Below are 15,667 nucleotides of genomic sequence, written 5' to 3'. Positions count from 1 at the left end.
TTCATCTGGAAAGCGGACAATTTGTCATCACTGTACTAAAAGTGATTGTTATTTCTGTTGCGGTGGATATCTGCGAGCACCAGGCTTTTAATAATTAATAATTGCGTTAAGAAGAAGGGGGGTAGCTATGAAGGTTTTTGCCCTGCTATAGTACAGGCATTGGAGATGCATCAGTGATGCATGGGGCAGGAGAAGTTCTTCTAGGGAGCAGTTTAATGGCCTGTATGTATGCAGATACTGACAAGCAGGACAGGGAATAACTTAAAACGAAATAAGGGAGTTGTGTCTGTATGTAATCATAGGTATGTTTAAAAAAAAAAAACACCAATGCTAACACTAACATACAGAGTATACAACTTAATTAAAGAGCAGATCAAACAATCTTGTGATTAGAAATGAAAGACAATGTGAGCCTGAGTGGCAGTGTGTGTGTGGATTCACAAATGGGATTATTGCATTGTACCGATTGTCTTACCTTATTTACGATTTAAAGATATTCTCATTGCATCTGCAGTTATGCTATCAGGGTATTGATGGATACCCGTCATAGATGCTGCAGATACCATAGAAATGAAACAGGGTTTTTCTCCAGGGCACAGTGTAAAGGATATGGCCAATCAATTAGCTTCTTCGCATATTTCCTGATGATATTATCTTCTCCGAAGATGAAGAGAGACCTGTTTACTGTGAAGCAGTTCTGTCGGACTGGGATGGGGTTGTATAAAGCCATAGTCCTTGCTCTTTGGGCTTTGGATTGTTTGAATGCTGCTTGGGTGCCCACTGGGGCAGCTGGGGACCCTTGAAGTGTTTTGCTTCGCTCCGATCCTCCATCTCCAGATCCCAACCTGCCAGCCATCGCCTCTCCAAAACGAGCCATCCTACAAGTTTAAGGGAAAAACAGAGGCTTAATCCACATAGAGGAGCCAGACTGACAAAAGGGAAGGGGGCTATTAAATGATAATCCAATAACCACCAGGCTTATCATACTCACTCTGTTTGGAAGATATGTATAGAGTTATATATAGAATTTTCTCAACACTGAAGCAGATAGAAATCAAGAATTCCTAAGGTATAAGAATACACGATCACCATAACCCTGCTACAAGAAGGGATGTGGATCCAGTATAAGTAGCCAAAGCGTCTAATTAATTAACGGGCAATTTCAAGCAACATAAAACTGCTCCCCGGTTTAACAATGTTACCGTAATTTCATTGAAGGAAAAACCCAGTCCGGTTCATCCAGATGTATCCCAAATGCCCAAGGGGTGATCAGTTCATAAAAATATCACAAAGAAGATTTAAGCCTGAAAACATTTAAGCAGACTGTGTCCAAATGTCTCGATAAGACCCTTCCATAATCCTGAGAGGTGACCACAGGCAGTGAGGGAGAGCAGCCTGGAAAGGCAAAGCTCAAAAGCGCAAAGAGATGAACTTCCTGACAATGAAATTTTGAGATTAACCACCACATGCAGGAGTCCAGGCAGAATTAGTACGCACTCATACAAGATGAAACAAATCACAAAGGGGATGTAAAAAAAAAACACTGGCAGCGTGGAATAGACACGATGAGACGCCAAATAGCCTTTGCAGCCTTGGGTGGGGAAATCAGACATAATTAAATCAGTTTAAAATGGGCTAGGCAGCCAGCGAAGCGCAATGCAAGCAGAGAACAAAACCACATGTAACTCACGCAATGAAGACAATGTACGGAGAAAAGGAAAAAAATAAAAGAAAAACCACATGTAACTCATGCAATGAAGATAATCTACAGGGAAAAAGAAAGAAAGGCAACATACATTGTGCAGCAGGTCTTTAGTGCTTTCTCCCGTGCTGATCTGCTTGTGTACTGCAGGCAGTATTAACATGTAGATGTCCTGACGCCAAAATGTTCTCTCTCTTTCTCTCTCTCTCTCACACACACACACACACACACACACACACACACTTCCTCATGGAGACAACTCCAGAATGTGCACACACCCCACCCCCTCCTCTTTCATCTCCTCTAATTGAAGGTGCTTCTTGTAGGCTGTATAATGCTGCCTGCAGCCAGAAGCAGCTCCCCTCTAGTCTTTATTTTACACTCCTTGTCTCCTTGTCTCCAGTCGTCCACCCTTTCATATCTCCCCAGGAGAGTGAGCAAGATTCAGGCTGTGAAAGCCTGTACATATTAATAAGCATAGATCATTAGCATCTGCAAGATGTTTTGACACTCAAGCAAATGCATTAGCAAGCATGTAAACAGCACAATGGCAATGTATCCAGATAGGATATCATACTAAAAGTTTAGAAGGTTTCATTCTGCAGGTGTGTTTAAGAGATGTATGAACCACATAGCAAGTAACCACTTTTTCGTGAGTATTCCCATTATATATGAGAGCACATCCATAATGTATGTGGGACCATATAGGGGTTGCAAAGTGTTAGCATGTAGATTTAAGGCGCACATACGGAGAGAACCAAACATTACATGATTTAATTAGATTAACAACCAAATGATGTAATGAGTTGGCAAGAAACCAGATCAGCATTCCCTCATAGCACCTGCCCTTTAAATAAGACAATAATGCTTAATGCTTTACATTACAGCATGTGCTGTTGCTTGGCAACCTATAAGAAAATGTTACAAAGAGAATATGTCTGATCAGTTTGAACGTAATAATGAAGTCGCTAAGGATGGATATCCAGACGGTCTGTACAGGGGTAGTACATGTACTAAGACTGGGCACGCTGGTGCAGAAAGCACATGACCTGGTGCCCCAGATCCGGCTAAACTCATCCCTCCCTTTCCGGTAGTGAGTCCCAGTTCTGTCTCTAGCAGGGGAGGGCTGGCACATTCAGGCCCGGGGGCAGGCAAAGCCAAGTGACCCCAAAACCTTGGCTCCCCTCCTGGAAACTAATATACGAACGAACACACACACACTTACACAAACTCATACACAGTTACACACTCTAACACACTGACACTAGCACACTAAAATACATACACACTTACTCTGACACATATTCACATCAAAACATCCTTACTCACTCCACACCTCGCACTATCACACCTGACCCTCCCTGAAACATTTCTTCTATGACTACTCGCACACTGTGCAAGCAGCTGTGCTGTTACTGCAGGGTCACATAACATCACATTACGTGACCCCACTGTTTGAAGAATTTTGTACGGGTGCAGGAGCAATTGCTTCCCTGTCCCCTTGGACCAGCCCACTCCTGGTCTCGAGAGGGTCAGTGAGGGGTAGCTTCATGTAGGGGCAGAGTTAACCCCAGCCAGTCTTTACTGAACAGGTAGTAGATAGTATTGGGTGGATAGTAGGTTTGCCCGCAGACTGAAGGAACTGATGTGGAGTCCTGGGGAAGCAGCTCTTCACCTGAAGACTTTGGGTCAAACCAAAAAGTTAACTAGGGATATACATAAATTAGTGGCAACTGCTGCTAGGGAACCCTCACTAAGTGGGGACCCTAAACAGCTGCTTAACGGCCGATATGCCTCTGGATTAAAAGATGCCAATCTTCCCTTGGTCTGTCAGAAAATTTGATCCTACATGAAACCTACCATTTAGCACAAAAAGCCACAAATTAATAGTAAGTTTTTATTTTGAAAATGTCAAACAGATTTATTGGAGAAAATTTGTTGTCTTAATATTTAATGATATTAGGTAGCTAGCATTTTGCATGTTTTTTTTAGGAATTAACATACAACACAAAGCCATGCCATGTTACCAATGGCACTATGAATTGTCTGGTGAACGTGTGCACGCTACACTTCCAAACTCTCTTCTTCGGACTGGTTTTGTATCTTAGAAATCTGTATGCATCACTCATTGTAGAAGGTTTTTACTTTCAGGTTCCTAGGCAACGGTATACTTTGAGTTGTATTCACTATTTAGCAGCATGCACAATAATTGAATGTTGCAGCTTCCAGTTATCTGTATGCATTATTATGAAGGGCCAACTCCATTGAGCTTTATATGCAAGAGAGGCTGAGTTGTATGTGTATGACTTGCAACATTCAAATAGCCCACAAACAAATGCAAATAACTGGGTAAGAGTGCTTGGGTATTTTTAAATGAAAAGAACTGTATAGAAATGTATAGGACAGAAATGCATACATACATGATAAAATCCTCGATTACATACCTGATATGTCATCTCCAAAACTACATTCACCTGGAGTTATTAAACAGCACAGGGTCAAGTTTAGATTTCCACTATAAAATGTCAACATCTGCTTAGGGCTTGTGAGACAGAACCACAGAAACCTATCTATGGGGTAAGCTGGGTTGAGCAATAATGTCTACAACTATCCATGATTGCCAACAGGAATTTCATCTGTTACGCATTTTAAAAGAAAAATGGGAAAATTATAAGAGCAGGACAAAAGCAGGTAACATACATTTAAGTGATTATCCCTATAGTTTATGATTTAATAAATGTAAGTTTTCGTGGATGGGTTTCCATGCCTTTTTCATTGCTCTGCAACAATATTTAAGTTGTAAACCCACTGAACCTCATTGGTTTTGATTGTTAATTAACAGGGTCGACACTACCTTGTTGACCTCTAGCCCCAATTGTATGGAAGTGGAATTAGTAGATGGATCACATATCTTTTAACAACTGCTACGGTTCCTCCACTGCAACAAAACATCTGTTTTCGAGCTCACATCTGGGTTTTTTTCTGGAAACTATATGGTGACAATCATTATTATTATGTATAACTAATAGAACCAGACATGAGCAAAATTGCTCACTTTGAGAACATGAGTGAAGGGTGAAGGGTGAAGTGCTACATACACCATGTCATAGAACATGGGTGATTAGATTCACGTTTGGCTGGTTCTACAAATGTAGTTCTTTTTGAATTGTAAATTCCTAAGTGAACCGATCCGTGGTGAATACGTGAACTTATTTTCTTTGAATAGTGGCAAGATGGATCTTCAGATATTGATGGACACTCTGGCACACTGTGTTATCCTTAGTTATACCAACGAAGACTCATTTTGGCTTTAGGGGGAAATTTGAGTGTGCATGCAAACCTTTATATCCGCATTCAGAACTTATTGACATTTCTTCGGTACCATAAACTGCTTTGGTTGGATTGGTGTTGAGACTTCTGTTACATGAAGACGTTGTGTAAAACATATACTTCCCCGTGCAAGGCTGGTATGATGAAATTTATAATGCCTGGCATTGGGAAGAGCCTTCCAACAGGCAGTTTGTGGTGGGCGATGCTAATAAAACCTGAACCAATATTTTTTTATTTTAACATACAGTATCCTAAGCATTATTGACATCAAAATATGTAATTGGCTCATTTACATACAACACTTACTATTTCTTTACCGAGTTGAAAATCCACAGTGTTACATTCTGGAGGAAACGGTGAGAGCTATAACAAATTTGTCTCGAGTCTTGATCATTTTAATCGCAAAAGAAAACACATGCGAACATTTACCCGCCCCCCGATTTACTACTGCTTCTGACTCCCTAGTGCCTGGTGGGGGCAGCGGGTGGAGGCCGGCGTTCATGAAGTTAAAGGGGCTGGCGTGCATGCACCGTGCCCCCCAATGGCCGTGCCTGAGCTCTTCGTCCCACCCCTGGTTCTGGATGCTCCCCCTCCTGCCAATCAGGAGGTGCTCTAAATACCGGCCAGGTGGCAACCCTATTGCTAACAATGATTACTTAGTCAAAGCTACCTTTAGTGTCCTCTATATCAAGAACCACTGCCGTGATGTAGGGAAGGACTGGCAAGGAGAGGCGAGGGGACCATTGCTATATAGTAATTATAACCTAATGAAGCACTGCTTTTAAACTAGGCTGGGGTCTGTGAGACAATATATCCGTTCCTTTTTTCATTTTAGTATAGAGCAAAGAAGAAAATAATTCTTTTGAAACGCAGATTTGTTAGCATATAAGGCACTTCACTTGCACTTTGGTTTGTTCTAATATTATAAGTCATTCATAATAAGTGTTTCAAGGAACTTCTTAGACTTCTTAGAAATCCACTGTAAGCAAAATGATTTTAATGCTCGGGGACTACAGAGACTCTGACATATTCTGTGTCATAATTTACTTGCACTTTTCTTTATCGGTCGATCATAGCAATTACACAATAACTATAATTTGGAAAAGCTATAATTTCATTCCAGTGAGCGCTTATTGTCATCATAATCATTATCATCTTTTGTAAAAATAATAAGTCATGGGGTATCACAAAAGTAACGAGGCTCTGCTTTTACGCATAGTACACCATTTACGTCTTGGCCTTCATTCCCAAAAGCTTCATACTCTGAGATCAAAAAAAGTTTTATTCTTACAAAAGTGTTGCTGGAGTTTAATTAACATAAATTCTAGGTGGATTGGATTGATCCAAGACAATATATAATCACTAATGAGGAACATTCTGTAGATCATTATTTCAAATGCTTTGTACAATAGTAATATCTTTTTTTTAACCAAGCTGTTCCTATCCATCTTAAGAGTAAGCAAAAAGAAGTCATGGGCTTCAACTCTTTCTTTAAGTTCAGTTTTTTTATCTGTATAATTGTTTAAGGGATATTTAGTTTAAAATAAAGGAACTGTTTTACTTAAGGGATGTGGGATCTGTGACAGAAGGTACAAACCTAGCCTTGGTCCTGTCACGCACAGCGTAGAATAGAACCTGTAATCAGGTAGAACAGCGTGTGCAAGTCCAATAGACAGATCACAAAAAGTCCAGCACAGAATAGCCGATGAGCAAGCCGAGGTCAGGAAGCCAGAAGTCAGGATCGTTGCAGGATAAGCCGAGGTCAGGAAGCCAGAAGTCAGAGTAGTCGTGAGGGTAGCCAGAGTCAAACACCAGGAATCGGTAACAGGAACAAGCCGGGTCGGTAACGGGAAATCAACAGAAACGCGTACTGAGCAGACACTATACAAGATAGGTACAACCATCAGAAGGCAAGGTTGGGATGTTTCTGAGGCTCTTATATAGGCCGAGGAAGTCCAGGCATCAATTACCGAATTCCCGCCAAAAATCCAAAGTGCCGTTATGTCACTTCCGGTTCGCGGCCATCTAGGGATTGGCGGATCGTAAAATCCTAAAAGGAGTCGTAGTACCGGCTGGCGCCACTAGGTGGCGTGCAGAGGACCGCGTACACGCAGCAGGACCGGACCTGGTTCCAGCAGAGGACGACCGACGCGTGGAACCGCGAGGTCTTCCCCTTCCTCGCGGCGGCGGAGGCTGTCTCGGAGAAGCGGGAGGTCTCCCTCTCCTCTGCGGCGGTTGCGGCTCCCGCGGCAAGGCGGGAGGTCTCCCCCTTTTCCGCGGCGGTTGTAGTTGCTGCGGCACGGTGGGGGGTCTCCCTCTTCTCCGTGGTGGCTGCGGTTGCCGCGGCACGGTGGGAGGTCTTCTCCTCGGTGGCTGCCGGTCCGAGGACCCAGAAGCACCGGCAGCCAGGTATGTGACAGGTCCTAAATGTATCCCCCCTTCCTCATCCCAGCTTTAAAAAGGCTACCTTTTTGGGAAAGATGCTCTTTTGAACCAATATAATATATTTTACATTTTAAAATCTATTATACCTGTATTATTTTATTACTTACAGGTCTTGATTTATCACAGAGCAGCATATAAAGCTTCAATGATCTGGGGCGTCAGTATGGTCTTCTATTAATCATTTGACAGAAGCAATGAACCAAGTTTATCACTAGATGTTTAACCATTAAAGCATTCCCTGACTTCACTATGGATAGTTAAGCACCGACCCCAGTATTTTTTTCCTCGCAAGGAGAGATGAGTAGGTCCTGAATAATGTGTAGTTTAATCAGCCCGTATAATGGATAAATCCCACAGCCTTAATTGGACCTTGAAAGGCCTAGATATAATTTAGGTGCCCAAAAAAGCTGCCTCTTAACTCCCCTCCAACAACCGCCATAGTGAAAGAGATGTCTGTGTACCAGCCAGCATAGCCGTGTCCTAATGCTTCCTATTTTGTGTACTGTGCCCCCCTGCTGTTGGGGCGCACCGGGATGGAGAAGGTAGTAGGGGTGCTCTGTGCCAGCGGCTGCACAGACCTCCACCTCCACTCAAGGGAGAGTTGGCGGCATTCAACCCCGGGATCAAGTCCAGGTAAGTGACCTAGTCATAAAGTACCCTGAGACACACCTGTCAGACAAGCTCAATGACTGCTTTCCAGTTCTGTCCGAAACAAATTTACAGCAAAGGATTTAATAGAATTGCAATAAAGGGAGCACAGAAATGATCAGGTCAGGCTTTAAATGTTGCCTTATGTCCTTGTTACCCTAGGCGTTCTGGTGGATACATGTGGAATCTGAAGTATGACACAAAAAAGCTTCAGGTAGTGCCCCAAATGTTTAAACTAGAGCAGCTTTGGAGGCAATAGTCTTCCCACCCCCATGAACCCTTGTCAGCCCTATCCTGTCTCATGATTTGATTTTTCAGGCACCCACCAACTACTGCTTTGTTGTCTAGGGAACCTGCACAAACAAAGGTAACCCTGCCAGGAAATCTTCTACACATTATGCTAGGATTTTTATTAGGTTAATTTTGGAAAGTTTTTAAGTTACTATGGATATAAGTAATCAGCATATATATCACACCTTATTAAACCAATTACTGTGGGATTCCATATATATAATTATATAATGTCTATAAAAAAGACCATACTAAATCCATCCCGAGGCCATGGTGAACACAACAGCTTAATCAAAAGTGATGGTACTCTTAAATCACTTCCCAGGGCCGTAGTAATCACGCTGACGTATGGAGCTAAATTTACACCATTCTTCACAGAGATAATGTGCGTATTCAAATTGCTATGACTGGGTGAAATGAAAGCACTGTCCATAGCCATTATTCTCTATGTAAAGCAAATAAAGACTGAGCTAATACTTAAAAAAAAAAATACCATACATTATATATATATATATATATATATATAATGTATGGTACGTGAAAACTTTAAAATTCATTTTAAATTCTTCATACCAAGATGTTTCGATCTGCAGTCTCTGCACACTCAGATATCGCCATCTGCTGGTTGATGAGGTACACGGGTGATCATGTCATTCAATTTTCCTTTTCCAGGGTAATATTTGAGTTTTCCTTATGAAAATTGAATAGACAAACCCAGCAAAAAACGTTCATGCTTTAATTGTAATCTTTAGTGAAATGGAGCGTGTTGTGTGTTTTATTACTTTTTGACATTTCTTGGATTTCTTAACAAAATCTAATGACACCTCATTCTTTTTCAAATACTCTCATCACGGTGGGGTTTTTCTTTAGAGGAACCTCAATCGGTTTGTAGCAAGTAATCCTGGCATGTATTCATAAGCCGGTTGTAAACTACAGCTAGCCTCTTCTTGTTCTTCTGTCTTCATATGCTTCTCCCCGGCAGAAATTCCCACAGAAACACTCCAAAATATTGTAGAATGGAAGTTATTATAGCGGCAAAGGGGGGAACAACGTTATATTAATGTCTATGTATGTAGAATGCAATGTCATAAGAGTCCCTGTTGGTGTAATGGCCAATTGGTTGATGGCAGACGAGCCCCCTGCTGGTGACCAATAGAGTCGCTCGTACAGACTGTTAAAATCCTGGTGCCGAAACTCGGCCGGGGGAGACCACTGGTCTCCCCGTTCCAAGAGTTAAAGGTCTCGGACGGACCTTTAATATCTGACGGTGAACCTACTAATTTACGCTCCCGTTAACCCCTGCGATGCTGCGTAGATAAGGTAGGCTAGACCAGGGAAATTAGTAAACAAAGACAAACACGAAGATTCTTCGTGTTGTGTGTCTTCGTCTTCGTATATGTTTTGCCGCCATCATGTTCATTTCTTCGGTATTCGGGCTGAACAACGAAAACGCACCCTTCGTGTTCGTTTTCATGTTAGTTATCTGAGGTAGAATCTGCAGCCCTACAGCTACCCTTTTCTCTCTTGCTCTGAGGATTCTTGCCAGTGTCATGAAAGTGTCTCCATTGAAATCAATAGGAATGCTGTCTGAACAGAGCCAGCCCTGTAACTGACTGGAGATAATATATCCTCAGCCAAACACATCTCTTGCACAGAAAATAGCTGGGGTGGGCAAAGGGGCAAATGCATATTAGTGGATTATGCAGAATACCCCCATGCATTTGGTAACAAAGATTAAAATGTAATGGGACCATGAAGCTATCAAGTGCATGATATCCCTTAGGCTGTTTTATGGACCATACCTTTATGAGGTGTGTTCAGTAAACTAAGAATTTGCTAGCCAGTTGTACATTTTACCTGATTCAGAAATTTTCCTACAAAATCACATCTGTGGAATCTCTCCATATTACTGTGTGTCATTAATTATTATTATTAATAATTCCCATATTATCCATGGCCAGCTCAGAAGAAGTTCTATGGGGTTGGCCCATGATAATTCTTACCAGGGCTGTAGGAAGGGTGAGATGAGATAGACACTTGCCTCAGGCAGTGTGTTAATGGGCAGGTGTGTGTTTAGAGGCAGCATGTAAGGCAGTGTATGGGTGTGTTTATGGACAGGTGTGTGCACAGGCAATGTGTAAGGGCAGTGTAAATAAAACAACGTCTGTAAAAAAATAGCTGGGGGCACAATTTTTCATTCTTGCCTTGGGCGCAAAAGTTGCTAGCTATGGCTCTGATTCTTACTAAAGTCAGTCACTGGTAATGTAGAAATCTCCTGCATACTTTCAGGATTCCTGAATTTAATGCCAGTATTTTTTTTTAGGAGCAAATTTATTTTTACATAAAGGTGTACGTATTATTTCTGTTTCCATTTCTGCACCATGTAAAGAGTATTGCAAGAAAAACAGAAATTGGTAACTCAACCATGAACAGAATGGTGAGGGGACATATGAAAGGAAGTTTCATAAGAGAAATGTGATTAGGCCCATACTGTGTATATGTTAAACAGGGCTATATATATATACATGTTTATATTCTACATTTGTTATATCATTATGGTCTCCATAGTTACTAGTGCTTTTGGAATGTCACCAAGTGATGGATTGGAAATTATAATTTACATCTGCAGTACCTTATTCCAAGTGCATTATTGCCACAGGATGTTTAAAGTGAAATGGATCAGAAACAAAGCAAGAGCATACAGTGTGTGCGTGTACAGAGGATGAAATATACCGTTTGGAGCAAATGTTCCATTAGGTAGTTAAAGCCTACTTTTGTCTACATGCTCTCTATGTAAATATGACTCTGGTCTTATCGGTATAGGAACCAACAGGAGCTGGTAGGGGTACTTTCCTATACTGACAGCAAGTGAATGCAAGATAAATGGTTGGCACTTGACCATTTTTAAAAGAGTAAGCTTGTTGATTTCAATGGGGTAGATTTCCTCACATGCACATGGGGGTCTTAACAGACCCCCCACCAGCAGTGTTCACCAAGCCAGCTTGGGAGCAGACTTGGGAGCACTATTTGGGTGTATGATGGCATAATTTAAACAATGTGCCCCATGGCTGCAATACAGAACCTTTGGGCACTGTTACTAATATGCTGTATTGAGACCAGTTTTTACCTTTTGAATTTGTCAACTTTAACACAACACAGGGGTTCTGGACTAGATCATCATTTCATTACCTGGAAATTACTCCAAAGGCTCCAGAATTTAAGTCAGAATTCCCGGTCTATGGGGACAGTACCCTATACTACGCTGTGAAGTGGAGATCAGTCTATTTTTATCCACCTCCACTCAAATATAACCCATCCAAGATTCCAGCACTTTAAGAAGATTTAATCATCAGGGATGAGTGGCCACCATTCTTTCCACGTTCATTAATGACACACGCTGTCAATGATTAGAAAACGGCATTCTGCACAAAAGCCACATATGTGACTTACTTCATATGAAAAAAAATACAAAAACCAATTTTTTTTGGTTTTTCCTTCAAAAACATCAAAACCTATAAATTCTACTTTGAAACACAGAATTATATTTTTGGAACTAACCCTGCCATTTACATTAGGGTTTTCATATAACTAGCAGCATATAGGCCATTATTAAAACATGAATACTTCTCCCACATACACAACATTTCACAATAGGGAGAACACTGACAAATGAAACATTAGCAAGGATCAGAGCAATTTCTGCAACCTAAATTGCTCCAGACACACATTAAGCTTACACATTACAATGGATGCCTTTTCAAAGGACTTTTAGGCTTAGTTAACTCACAAAGACAAATCGCTGTGTAGCAGTCACCAGGGTGAATCCTGTACATGGATTGCTTCTTTATTAACATACCTGGGTTGTCTGACTTGGATACCTGGTAAATGTACAATTGTGGGATTTTTTTAATATTAACCTACTATGCACAAAATAACAGCTTGCGTCATTGTGTGGGCTGTGACAGCTTCTTTGTTCTGCTTCATTCTTTTTATTGATAGATAACTACATGCTTGTATACATTACTTAAAAAAACTGAGAATGCTCTAATTATAAAAGGAAATGTATTGCCCCCAATTCTATACAATAATACAGGGAAAAAATCATTTTTTTTCAATTATTTTAATCCTTTACCATAAAAAAAAAGCTTTGTGCTTTAAAAAATCATGCATCTATTTGTAAAATAAGTCTTCAGCCATTATACACTTTGCTAAATGAAGGGGGCAGATGTGTTACGCACTTAACCGCAGCCTTCTCCTTCCAGAAAGAACAAACCTGTGATCTTTCCTTACAGCCAAAAGATTTGTATCTGTAAATACCTCGTTTCTGAGAGAGAAAAAAAACATTTCTAAAAGAATGCAATTTTGATGATAGTTAATGTAATAAAATATCAAGTATTGTATATTTGAGTGAATTGCATTACTTTCGGAAAAGCTTTTTTTTTTAAATATTGTAAATGTAGACATGCATATGGCTATCCTAAATATAATACATATATAAAATACATACAGCTTATGCATATAATTCATGTAGTATATATACATTACCTGTAAGTGTGTATATATATATATTGTGACAGGGAACAGGGCATTGTGGTGGATAACATGTACATTTCCCACAAAATACTGCAGTGCAATGTATTCGATAACCCCAGGGAGAATGTTTTGTTACCAGCAAAGTAATGGTAATGTTGTAGTTATGTTTGGGTCCCTGGGGTGGAGCATTTGGAGAGAAGGGAGGGCCAGTGCTCCACTCCACAGTTTACTTGCAGCAGGTGATGCAGCCAGTCCAGGAGTTCTGGTTCAGAGATTTACTCACCTGTTACCAATGAGCAGCAGGGGGCTGCTACAAAAAGGAGCCCTGTAAGTTAGTCAGGTGAGAAGCATACAAGCAGTGAGTGAGACTGCATTTTCTCCTAAACAAATCTGCTGAACGGTTCCTAAACGAAAAAGGTCTGTGCTAAATGTTTTTTTGTTGGTAGCGGGTAAGCCGTCCAACGATAGTTAGTTTGTTTGTCAGTAAGTGCTCAGAGAGCAAGGCTTTTCTTTTTGTTTGTTTTATTTATGTTTGTTTACAGACCTTTTAATAAAAAGGACTACAATTCTAAAAATAATTCAGCCTTATGTGGTATTTCAAACCTTAAGACTGTGTGGTTACATGATCCCAGCTCACAATATATATATATATATATATATATATTTATTTATTTATTTATTTATATTGTGTAGGTCCTCCTTTTGCCACCAGAACATTCCTGACCCATCAACGTTAGCAGCAGATCCTTTAAGTCCTGTAAGTTGCGAGGTGGGGCCTCCATGTATCGAACTTTTTTGTCTAGCACATCCCACAGATACTCGATTGAATTGAGAACTAGGGAATTTGGAGGCCAAGTCAATACCTTGAACTTGTTCCTCAAACCATTCCTGAACTATTTTTGCTTTGTGGCAGGGCACATTATCCTGGTGGTATTAATATATCCCACACACTGGAACAGTGGAAACATGTTCTTTAGAGTGATAAATAACACTTCACTATATGCATGTCTGATGGGGATGTTTGAAGAGCATGACTGCGCCCCACTGCACAAAGCACAGTCTATAAAGACATGGTTGGATGAGTTTGGTGTGGTAGAACTTGACCGGCCTCACATAGCCTAGACCTCAACCCCATCGAACTCCTTTGGGATGGAGATTGTGAGCCAGGCCTTCTTATACAAAATCAATGTCTGACCTCAAAAATGCTCTTTTGGGAGAAACAATGTGAAATCTTGGGGAAGCTTTCCCAGAACAGTGGAGGCTTCCATATTAATGCCCACGGTTTTGGAATAAGATGTCTAAAAGCTCATATTAGGTTAATGGTAGGTGTCCACATGCTTTTGGTCATATAAATGTTCCATAACTTTTAAATACATTGCTCTTTTTATGCATCAGCTTCTTATATTTAAAAGGTGCAAGGTCTACATGTTAAAACTCATCTGCAAAGTGTGCAGTTTAGAGTACTGGTACTTTTTACCAGTTTAAAATACCCTTCACTGTACAGCCACAGTGATTTTAAAAGTTTAAAAGTGCCAATTGATCAACTCACTTTACTATAACTGCGAAAGATAGCTTTGAAGCCTTCATATTGTGACCCTATTAGTTCTTGCAATTGGACAGTCAATATTGTTGTAATTTACCTCCCACCCTTAAAAAATGTATTTCCCCGGCTGATAAAATTAACCACATTTTCACTGATGTGAAAAATCATAACAAAACATTAAGTTCTATTACATTACATTACAGAATGATATTTCATATATGTACAGAATGTGTATCATTTAATAACACAATTTTCTGCTGGCATACATTTCTACGTATAAAAAGGAAAAAACTATTAAAATTGTAAGCTTGCGAGCAGGGCTCTCTCCACCAAATGTATCGGTTTGTCTTAGTCTGTCAATTCTTGTCTTGTCATATCCCTTGAATTTATGTATTGTATTAAGCGCTGCGTAAACTGTTGGCGCTATATAAATAAAGGATAATAATAATAAAAGTGTAAAAACAATCAATATTTTTGAACAAATATTGGTACTGAATTTCAATAAACTAGCACTAAATCATATGATGATGGAATGGTGCAAATAGTCATACATCATAGTAACTATTTTTAAATATACTTTCTGCTCGCATGGGTGATTTTCCCAAACATAAGACCTGGTAACCAAATTTTGGGCATAACTCAGATATGTGTAGAGTTAGAGTTTTTCTAATCTCCATCACACTATAGTCTAGATCAAGCACTCTTTAATGAGCTTTGTTTTTCTGGCCTGCTCATTGAATGTAAAAAAGTGGAAAAGTTAAATGCTCTGTATTGGATTGATATTGATTATGCAAAATAACATATCAACTAAACATTGTTTAACTGAACTAGATCTACAGGGGCAGAGTGGCATTTCTAGGGGGCTTTAAAATAGCCCTTAACTTTAAGGGTGCGGCCTATAATCGAGCCAATACGGTATTTGTAGTTATAGTCTGTTCTATCCTATGTTCATTACAATAGTTAAAAGAGAGACGCATTAAGCATTCTTAATTACATGAGAAACATTCCTTGCTGAGATAATCTATTTATATAAAAAAATGCTTCAATTCATTAGTATGTAAATGAAAAATTTGCCTGTGTACCGTCAACTGCAAATAATAAAAATATCAGTTCTGTTATGGTAAATATTTGCCCAGAAGTCACCAGTCTGGGAAATGTAGATGAGTTTATTTATT

At 40.0% G+C, this 15,667-nt stretch overlaps 1 protein-coding gene across 1 annotated transcript in view; it reads right to left on the bottom strand.

The window, feature by feature from the left end:
* LOC149288404 (voltage-dependent R-type calcium channel subunit alpha-1E-like) overlaps positions 1-15,667 on the bottom strand; it is a 165,676-nt gene that overhangs the window by 122,270 nt on the left and 27,739 nt on the right. Inside the window, exon 2 of the mRNA XM_089491619.1 lies at positions 612-878. Coding sequence (XP_089347745.1) covers positions 612-878 — 267 coding nt within the window. The remainder of the gene's footprint in view (positions 1-611; positions 879-15,667) is intronic.

Source organism: Sceloporus occidentalis, unplaced genomic scaffold (assembly GCF_023333645.1).
Source record: "Sceloporus occidentalis isolate IW3139 unplaced genomic scaffold, rSceOcc1.0.p SCAF_51, whole genome shotgun sequence".
Lineage (NCBI taxonomy): Eukaryota > Metazoa > Chordata > Lepidosauria > Squamata > Phrynosomatidae > Sceloporus > Sceloporus occidentalis.
Note: the sequence above shows the minus strand (reverse complement) of the source record. Positions and strands in the feature narration are given on the sequence as shown.